General features: G+C 41.0%; 1 protein-coding gene across 3 annotated transcripts; it reads left to right on the plus strand.

The window, feature by feature from the left end:
- Positions 1–3,340: 3,340 nt before the first annotated feature.
- On the plus strand, positions 3,341–5,269 carry LOC147164301 (trace amine-associated receptor 13c-like). Of its 3 annotated transcripts, none has more exons than XM_086091099.1 (2): positions 3,341–3,375; positions 4,453–5,269. In XM_086091099.1, exons 1-2 carry the CDS (start codon positions 3,341–3,343, stop codon positions 5,267–5,269), a joined length of 852 nt encoding a protein of 283 aa, XP_085947225.1. The 3 variants fall into 3 exon arrangements, with proteins under 3 accessions (XP_085947225.1, XP_085947227.1, XP_085947224.1); XM_086091101.1 differs by lacking the exon at positions 3,341–3,375 and adding an exon at positions 4,190–4,380; XM_086091098.1 differs by lacking the exon at positions 3,341–3,375 and adding an exon at positions 4,208–4,294 and having other exon boundaries at positions 4,463–5,269.
- The last annotated feature ends 5,727 nt before the right edge of the window (positions 5,270–10,996 follow it).

A 10,996-nucleotide genomic window follows, 5' to 3' on the forward strand; every position in this document is an offset into this window, starting at 1 on the left:
TGAACGCAATTACAACGTATCGTATTAAGCGAAGTATTAAGTCTACATATAATCCCTGGGTCACATTCTGGATTTATGATAAATCAATTGCTGTGACAGTTGCTCCAAATACAAACACTTCTGTTAAAATTCCTATTAAATCCTTAAAGGGATTTGGTAGGGGGAGACAGACTAAGGGGGAAGATTGGATAAATTACTGGTGGTATCTGACAGGTCATGTACAACGAGATTGGAATGCTCTAATAACAACACAGGATGGAAGATACTGGCGTCCGGGAACTAGTGAGGAGGCAGTCTTCTTTAGCAAAAGAATAACATTGCGTAATATGGGGGGGCGACTCTATATGAACTTTATTTTTCCAGAAGGTAAATTACGGTCGCCTAACACAACAATTGATAACGCCTCCTCTTTTGGATTTCTGTTGTGGGCCTGGTTCTCCGGACATGACCCATATTTCCCCATTTTAGTATGCGTAAATAAAACAATGAGTAATTTAGAACAGCCAAAAATGACTAACTACACAATGGAGAGTGGAGTGAAGGCGGTCAGCGTACCAACTGAGGGAATAGTTGAGAGGTTTCGGGTTACAAAAGGATTTTCCGGGGGCAGTAACAATTGGCTATTATTGGCGAACGAAGCGGCTCGAGCCTCTGATAAAAACAACTGTGTGGTATGTGTAGGTCCGCGTCCTTTATTGAGAATCATTCTGGCTAAAATAGATGATCACTGTGTAATGGAACTAATGAATAAGGCTGTCCCCAATGTCAAATGCTCGAAATGGGATAAGGTGTATCCCCTCGTCGATTGGCATAAAACTAAACCAGTATTTTCAAACACAGTTGCAAATGGTAATTTTACATGTATTAAAATGACAGGTACTGGAGAACAGTTGGGGGAACTAAATTACATCACTCAGTGCGTGTCAATAGTAGATGTGGGACAGAAGTTCCAACCACGATCCAGGGCGGACATATACTGGTGGTGCGGTGATAACAGAATATTTGATAAGTTGCCTTTAAATACAAAAGGATATTGTGCCCTCATAACCCTTCTCATGCCAGTACAAATCTACCCCATCTCTATTGATAACCTGTTACAAATGATTGATAATTGGGAACCAAAACCTCCTTCTTTTCAGAGGACCAAACGACAGTCTTGGCAAGAGCAGAATGTTCCCACCTACATTGATGCAATTGGAGTACCAAGAGGTGTGCCAGATGAATACAAATTAACTGATCAAGTACTCTCAGGATTCGAATCTGTAATTTGCTGGTGGTGCACCATAAACAAAAATGTAGATAGAATTAATTATATACATTATAATGTACAAAGGCTAGGAAATTGGACTCAGTCTGGCTTTGAGGCTGTACGCGGCCAGTTAGCCGCCACATCTTTGATGACATTCCAAAATCAAATTGCACTAGATATGTTACTGGCAGAAAAGGGCGGAGTTTGCTCAATGTTTGGAGATCAGTGTTGCACTTTTATTCCTAACAATACTGCTCCAGATGGAAGTCTGACAATTGCAATTGAAGGACTGCGAACACTCAATAAGAAAATGAAAGAGCAATCCGGTGTAGATACTTCTGTATGGGATAATTGGATGAATGTGTTTGGCCGCTATAAAGCTTTGATTTCCTCAATTTTGATATCTGCGGCTGTTTTCACTGCATTATTAACGATTTGTGGATGTTGCTTAATACCGTGTATTCGTTCTCTCTGCCAAAGACTTATTACCACTGCTATTGAAAAACATGATGTACAAAATAAGTCCTCTCATATGATGGTGGCTTCTGCTAAACCATACGTGTCTTCTATCGCATCCAATGAGAGGGACGAGGATCCTGCTGGCATCTTTTTGTAAAAATGTTTGTTTTGGGCTCTTTTGAGAGCCCAATTGAAGGAATGTTAACTCTGTTAACATTTTTACTGTTTTACTTTATATTTTAACCATTTTGTATTTAGTTATAGCTGTGTAGATGTAGGTATAGTTATGTTAACTCAGTATGGCTCAAATAATAGAATGGCATTCTTATCTGTCTTAGATTTATGAGAGGAGAAGGGCAAACGGGGTCCTTCCATCCGCTATTTGGAAGATAGTATATGTGGTCTGGTACCTGTCTGTCGAAAGAGACAGGCTGATGTATGATTGTTTTTCTCTAATTTGATTTATACCTATGGGAACTCTGAGAGGGAGTAGAGAGGGATTTTTCTGGTATTTACTGAGATGTCAACAAATGTACTGTGGGCTGACTTTTCTATGAACCCTCTTTTGAATAAATAATGATGTGGGCTGGAGAGAAGAGACACATTTGAACAGAACACTGCTTGGGTGACTTCAATTGTGTGATCAGAAGCTTCTGATAATAACTATACCTTTGCAAAGGGACTTCTTCACCAGGATCTCACCATTCAGTTAATTGAACACGCAAAGAGTACAATACTTAATTTTGTCTACTTTAACACTACCTTCCAGGAAGGTTGGCTAATCGCGATAAAGTGTTTTTTGTTTTGTTCCTCAAAACACATTTTGACCCCTTGTCATATGTTTTAATTATATAAATAAAGGAATATATTATTTTATGAGTGTTTCGGTTCTTTGGGGTTTTGTTTTATTTAGAGTGCTCATGTTCTTTGTTGCCTGTGTGTTCAGTGTTTTGTGTTCCTTGCCTTTCCCCTCATCTCGTTATGTGTAACCATTGTGTGTCTTCCCTTCCCCTGTGTGTCAACCTAACAGTGCACTCAGCCGCTTGTGTCTTCACCAGGAGTGGCTTGTCATGTAATTTGTGTTAGTGTATTTAGTATGTTGTGTCTGTCCAGTCAGTGTGCTAGCTTGGTCTCATCAAAGCTAAGCCTTTGTCACAGCCAAGCGTTTGTCACAGCCAAATTTTTCGTCACAGCCAAATTTTTCGTCACATTTAAGTCTTTGCCACAGCCAAACCTTTGTCACAGTCAAGTCTTTGTCACAGCCAAGCTTATGTCACAGCCAAGCTTATGTCACAGCCAAGTCTTCCTCACAGTCAAGTCTCCATCACAGCCAAGCTTTTGTCACAGTCAAAATTTTCGTCACAGTTTAGTCTTTGTCACAGCCAAGACTTTGTCACAGCCAAGTCTCTGTCACAGCCAAGTCTTTGTCACAGCCAAGCCTTCGTCACAGCCAAGCCGTAGCCCCAGCCGCAGCCAAGTCATAGCCACTCCACAGCTCGTCAAGGCAAGTCAGGTCCTGTCACGTCACGCTCATTCCAGTCTAGTCACGTCCTGTCCAGTCACGACGACCAGTCTAGTCAGGTCCCGTTCTGTGTCACGACGACCAGTCCAGTCACGGTGACCAGTCCAGTCATGTCCTGTCCAGTCACGGCGACTAGTCCAGTTCTGTCCAGTCAAGACAACCTGTCTAGTCGAACTACGTTATGTCAGGCTCTGTCACGTCATGTCCTGTCCAGTCACGACAACCTGTCCAGTCGAACTGCGTTATGTCAGGTCCTGTTCGGTTACGTCCTGTCCACGCCCAACAAGTCACGGTTGTGTGCACACCCTTTTCCCTATGTTTTATTAAAGTTCCACGCATTGCTCTTCTGTTCCTGTCTCACTGTCTTATTTCCCTGCATTTGGGTCCACCATCCCTCAACCAATCACGTCCACCTTGACAAATAACTTAATGTAAAGCGATAACGGCATATATTCACGGAGTCAGTTCAAATCACGTTGTCCCAATGGCTGGATATCGATTCAAATTATCTCCATTTCGATTCACAATAGTTCAATTCGATCCAATTAATCGTGATTCATTTTGGAACATCAATTCTTCTTCATTATCAAGGACATGATAAAAACTCCACAAATATTAAATTCCCTCCCCAAAAACCTAAGTGGCCAATCCCCCGACCTACACTATATGTGACCCATTGCTGATTTATGAAGACTCACTTTTCTTTTCTGTTTGCATCACAAACACTTTCCATTTGAGAGAGGTGGGTATTTATTTTTTTCTGTCCTCTCAGTGTAGACAAGTTGCATAAAAAATAGTAGGAAATCAAATAGTAGGAAATCGTTCTGCCTTGGATCCCCAAAGATTACTGACAAAGTACGGAAGGGTGGTGATGAGGAGGAGGAGAAAAAGAAACTGTAGTATAGAACATCTGAACATTGTCACCATAGAAAAGCTGACCGAGTTGAGGGGCTGTTCGTCTCCTGCTTTCCATGATGATGAAGATGACGGACCAAGCCGAGTTGTGCTTCCCGTTGCTCGTCAACACATCCTGCAAGAAGACGCAACATCCTCGCTCCATCACCGCTCTCAGCTACTTGCTGCTGTCGGCCATCTCTCTGATCACCATCACTCTTAACTTGCTGGTCATCATCTCAATTTCTCACTACAAGTGAGTGCATTGTGTTTCTAACTCCACTTTGACCAATTCCAGGAATAATAATGAATGTTTTTCTCTCTTTAGGCAACTGAAGACCCCCACAAACCTGATCCTGCTCTCTTTGGCCACCTCTGACTTCTTGGTGGGCTTTCTCATGTTGTTTCAGATTTTCTTTTTTGAAGGTTGTTGGTTTTTTGGTGACCTTGTGTGCGCTATATTCTATCTTGTGAATTTCATAGTAACGTCTGCTTCAATAGGAAGCATGGTGCTCATATCAATTGACCGCTATGTGGCTATATGTGACCCTCTGCATTACCCCGTCAAGATCACCCAAACGAGAGTTAAATTCAGCATGTTGCTATGCTGGTTTATTTACATTGTCTTCCACTGTGTGTGTTTTATGGATATTCTAAAAAAGCCAGGCAGGTACAACACCTGTGTAGGCAAATGTGCGATTGTGGTCAATTATGCTGCAGGTATGATTGACCTCTTTATCTCCTTCATAGGCCCGATCACAGTCATTGTGGTTCTGTACACGAGAGTGTTTGTGGTGGCCGTGTCTCATGCGCGGGCTGTGCGCTTCCACGTGGGAGTTGTCACATTGCAGCGCTCGCAGGGATTGCCTGCCAGAAGTTCTGAGCTGAAGGCAGCCAGGACCCTCGGCGTGGTGGTGGTGGTGTTTATTGCGTGCATCATGCCCTATTTCTGCATTACCATCTCAGGCCAGTACATTTCGATCAATGCGTCTTCAGCCTTTATCCCCACCTACTTGTTTATCTTTAATTCCTGTTTGAACCCGCTGATCTATGCCCTTTTCTATCCGTGGTTCAGAAGGTCCATCAAGCTCATTGTGACACTGCAGATTCTGCAGCCTGATTCCAGCCAGATCAACATACTGTAGTGCTTTCACATGTCATGATGTCCACAATACATTTTCTACATCCTGTCTCACATTTTAAAATAGCTTTGTTGTTTTGTCTTTAAGATTTATTGGTTTTATTGTTGTATGATTCATTCATTCATTCTCTGGACCATCTATCCCATCGCGGGCGTGCTGAAGTCTGCCCGAGCTGTGATTGGGTGAGGGACATGGTTTACCCTGAACTGGTAGGCCACAAATAAACAAAAAAAACATCACATTCACTTGAGGTATGTTCATAAGTGCAAAAGCATCATAACAGAAAGTCACACTGTTCCTCAGCCATCAGCCCCGCACTCTTCCAAACACCCGCAGCAACACAAGTGACATTCAAAATGTGACATTTGTGATATTTTTGCTTGCTACTTTTGTCTATATACATTTTTTGTTTTTGTTTTTAAAAGCCTCAACAACACACATTCAGTCCATCTTCATGGCTCATTTAACATTGTATTGCTTTAATAGTGCTTCTTCTTTTACTACAGAAAATCAGAATCACAGTTTTGATGTAGTGGGATTAAATCCAGCCTCTGGGCTTCTTCCCACTTTCCAAAAACCTGTTTCTTAAAACCCTATCCCACTGAGCTGCGAATGTGGCTGAACATTGCGAATTTTGCGTTTCGTCAGAGTAAAAACAACGTGTCCTTGTCCATTGTTTCGCCAACATGCGCATTTACTCATAATCCTGTCGTCATGTTCTTTCCGAGGGCCCATTCACAAATTCATTCTGACGCCCATATACTATGGTGAGAGAGCGTTTGTGTTCAGGCGGAGTGCACTCTGTTTGGAGGGGTGCGGCTCTGCTTGGAGCAGCACACATTGAAATCATACTTCAAAAATAAGAACAAAAAGCTATCTTGGAGACATGTGTTGAACATAATTTCTAATTTCTATTTCATGTTTTACATGTTTTCAATGTGCCCATGCACCACTGGCAGCGCGGGCATAAGGCTAAAATATCAATGGCGTCTGACTCCCTGAATAAAAAGGGTGAAAGCCGATTAAGTGTCAAAATGATGACATAACATGTACGCTGTTCTACTGGACTTTTTTTGTGCAGCACATCATTTCTGCACGCAGGCAACACGGCCCTGTTCATTTTCAACTTATTTCCTATGGCGTTGTCAAGTATTAGATATCACCCATACCCATCTCAGGTTTCATATTCTTCCCTTGAGAGAGAAAGGGGGGAAAAAAGAAGCCATTTGCGAAAGTGACTGCAGCACCAAAATTTATGAGTACACGTGCTAATGAAAATATTAGAACGAAACAGTGGAATATGGCCTTCGACTTGAATACAGTCTTGAGTTATTCAAGACTCTAAATTGGCCATAGAAAGATAGGTAGTTGTTTGTAAATATGTGTGTATGTATATATATATATGTATATATATATATATATGTGTGTATGTATATATATATATGTATATATATATATATATATATATATATGTGTGTGTATGTGTATATATATATATATATATATATATATACATATATATATATATATATACTGTGTATATATATAGTAAATATAATAAAACCCTCTTACAATCCAGTCGTTGTTGCTGCTGGTGTTTTTTATTGTATTTTTTTTTACAAAAACATGAGGTTGCATGTGTGCTCCCTGTCACGGTTCTGGGGGACCCAAATGCAGAAATGAGGATGAATGAGTTGATAAAGTTTTTATTGGAACAGGGATGGATGGCCCGGAGGAGGGTTGTGGTCCGTTGTGTGCTGAGAGCTGGGTCTGGGCGGCAAGGCGTGTGCAGCGTTTGAGGAGTGAGGGCAAGATGTCAGGCTGGAAACAAGGATGGAAATGCAAGTCAGGATAGATAATCAAAGGCTAACGTTAAATTCCAAGGAGTGGCCGGATGTACGAACTCATCGAGGAGTTGTGACGAGCTGGCGATGTGGTGGAGTCAGGGGCCATCTTAAATAGAGTAGCTGATTGTGATTGGGAACACCTGCTTTTCGACTTCAATGCACCAATGTTTTGCTGGAAGGGCTCAAACACATGCACGCACACACACTCAGGGGGCCGGGTCCGCAGACCTGACACTTCCAAGGCGAATCAGCCTCACAACAGCTTTCAATTCAATTCAATTCAATTCAATATTTATTTGTCATTGCAAATAACATGGTTATAAACAACGAGATAACGTTATGAGCCCCAAATTCTGGCATAGTGTGTCTTTAAAGTGCAGAAGTGCATATGGAATGTCTAAAAAACCCAGCAGAAGTAAAATGCATTAAACATACTTGTGCAAGAAAAATAGAGTGCTAAAGGCCTGTCCGTGGAATGGGGAATGGGGAAATAGACAACAGAGTGGATAGTTGTGTTGGAGCTGCAACAATACAAGACCTAAACCATAGTTATTGCAGTGGTGGAATATGAAGATGTATATGTAGCAGAGAGGGAGGGGGTTGTTCATTTAGCAGCCTCACTGCCTGAGGGTAGAGGCTATGGGCCAGTCTGGTGGTCCTGGCACGGATGGACCTATATCTCTTCCCAGAGGGTAGCAGACAGAAGAGGTGATGTGCAGGGTGGTGCTTTTTTTGTTTTTATAAATATATATATTATTTAAAATAAATAAATTTAGTGCAGGGTGGTGCTGATCGCGCAGGATGTTATGTATCCGCCTCAGACAGCAGGTGGTGTAGATGGTGTTGATCTCCAGGAGGCTTCCCGATGATTCTCCCCGCTGTTTTCACCACCCTCTGGAGGGCCTACTGCTCGGCTGTAGTACAGCTGGAAAACCACACTTAAAATCCATAGGTCAGTATGCTGCTGATTGCACACTGATAGAAGTTAATCATGAGCTGTTGAGGGATTTTAGCCACCTTAAGTTTCCTCAGGTAGAAGAGGCGTTATTGGGCCTTTCTCACAGCTCAAGTAGTGTTCTTGTACCAGGTCAAGTCCTCTGACACCGTAACACCCAGATACTTGAAGTTATTAACCCTTTCCACCACCTCACTCCCAATGAAGAGTGGGGTAGGGATGGTACGTCTTGCTCTGCGAAAATCCACAATTATTTCCTTGGTCTTTTTTATGTTAAGGGCCAAGTTATGGTTTGCACACCGTGATACCAGATGCTGTACCTCACTTCTGTAAGCAGACTCGTCATTGTTATTAATGAGCAAGCACTGTGGTGTCATCCGCAAATTTAACAATGAGGTTAGATGGGAGGGTGGCGGAGCAGTCATGTGTGAATAGTGTAAAGAGTAATGGACTGAGCACACATCCTTGGGGTGCCCCGGTATTAATGAGAAGGGTGGAATAAGTTAAACTGATACGGGTCAAGTGTCTGTGGTACTGCTTTCTTAATGTACTTGATGACCAGCCTCTCCAGGTATTTGACTGGTATAGGGGTGAGTGCCACCGGTCTATAGTCATTTAAGCATGTGACATTTGACTGTTTGGGCACAGGAATAATGGTGACTGCTTTGAAGCAGACTGGAACCCATGATGTAGAGTCTACATCATGGGTTACATGATCAATAATATAATAATATAATAATATGTCATTGTCTACATTGTAGACAATGACATATTATTGATGGTGGTGAAGACCTCTGCTAGCTCATCCGCACAGTTTTTTTAGCACCCGTCCCACCACTCCATCTGTTCCGGCTGCTTTCCTGGGTTTGATGTTATGCAGACAGATTCTTACTTCATGCATGCTAAGGACTGGGCTGTTGTTGTCAGTAGAGGGGAGGGGAGGCAGGACTGGGCATAGTGCAGCATGCATTGCATAATAATCATCAATCCCATGTAGTTATACGACAATAGGCCTATACATTTAAAGCAGTATTCATTTAAGATCACATAGTTATACTGCAGTTGATGTGATGATCAAATTATGGGTCATATTGTTCAACAGATGAAATCAGGATAACGTTATCTGATTAAGTTGATTATGATTTGACTGTAGCAAAATTTGAGTTAATCACTTCCATTGTGTGATTAAGTCAGGTTAAAAGACTCTTGAGCCACATGCTGTTTTATGTGTTATGACAGTGTGGGAGATGAATTGTGTACTTGTGTATTTGCTTACGAGTTATGCAGTAGTTTAGACTAGCGGGAGCCTACTTGAGTACAAATCCTGAAAGGCCACAAAGATATTTTTCAATGAGTCAAAAGTCAATTTATCGAGGTCAGTCAGGCCACACATGATAACACTGTAATATTCAAAACAATATATCCATCCATCTTCTCAACCGCTTGTCCTCACAAGGGTCGCGGGAGGCCCTGGAGCCTATCCCAGCTGGCTTCGGGCAGTAGGCGGGGTAGACCCTGAACTGGCTAACAGCCAATCGCAGGGCACACAGAGACGAACAACCATATTTCTTTGAAAAACAATAAAAGAACAGAAAGAAAATGTAATTTTTCATTTAACATGAATTAAGATAAATGGATAAATAAAACCAAATACAACCCCTGTTATGAATCCAAATCCCCCAGGGCCTGGTTTTTCAAAACTTTGTTATGTCTTTAACCATTGGTTAAGTAGATTTAACCGACCGTTAACGTTAATGGCACTGTTATCTTGTTGTTCAAAACTCTGTTTATTTTAACTGGCTGTTAACTAGCTGTTAAAGTTAACCCACCGAGGGACCGCTGCTAACTTTTTAACACTGTGGTTAACTCTGTGTTCGTGGCTAATGCCTTCATGATGCCCGTTGAGCGCAAGAAAAAGAGAGTCTATGGAGGGCTTGGCTTTGACATTGGTGATTATTCTGATGAAGAGTTATGGGCACGCTACCGCTTAGCAGTAATACAATGCCAAGTCTCCATAAAAATTTGTTTTTTTAGATGAGTTCTAAAAATGGACAGCCCAACATTTAGTGGGAGGTGATTCCAAAGAGAAGTTACCTGTGATGTTTCTTGTTTGCTTCCACGTCAATACAGACAACAACAATGTGCTAATTGTTTACGTTAAATTCATTTAAATGTATTATTATTATTATATATTTTTTTTTTATTTCAATTTAAAACAGTAATTACAAATATTAGTAATCATTACCAGTATTATATAAAAAAATATACACATATTAGAAGTATGCAAATACAAAAACAAATAAAAGCAATTCTTAAAAAATACTACACAAAAAATACAAATCTGTCAAAAACCCAATTACGTTAGACAATAAACGGACAAAAGTATGAGAAACAAAATCAAACAAAAACATGCAATATTCTATGCTACAAAAATATTGGCAAAAATTATACACAAAATATTCACTGAAAATACACACGGTATAATTTTTTTTTTTAATGAATTAAAAAATAATAATAAATTATTTCACAAAAACTTGCTTCAATCATTGATTGAATAGCGTTTGTTTGGTTGATCGTTTGGATAGTATCCATTCTTTTGGCCGACCCGGAAGTAAACAAAAAGAGGAATTGTGGGATATATCTGTGCTAACCAGTGCCGTTAACTAACAGCGTAACTAACGCATGTTTTGAACAACGTATATTTAACGGTCGGTTAGTTAACGGTGGGTTAAGAATTTAACCGGCGGTTAGGGGGTTAACAGTGGTTAAAATAACCGAGAATTGAACAACCGGGCCCAGGCCTATAACACATCCTGACTGGTTTCATAACACTAGCTGTTTTTGAAACCTATCCACATGACCCAGCGTGTATCATAAAGAGTATAAATTGGACAAATTAAAGGGATTACATCACGGTATTTAAGCCCC

Source organism: Leptonotus elevatus, chromosome 12, assembly GCF_054856555.1.
Source record: "Leptonotus elevatus isolate MCC_2025b chromosome 12, RoL_Lele_1.0, whole genome shotgun sequence".
In the NCBI taxonomy this organism is placed as follows: Eukaryota; Metazoa; Chordata; class Actinopteri; order Syngnathiformes; family Syngnathidae; genus Leptonotus; species Leptonotus elevatus.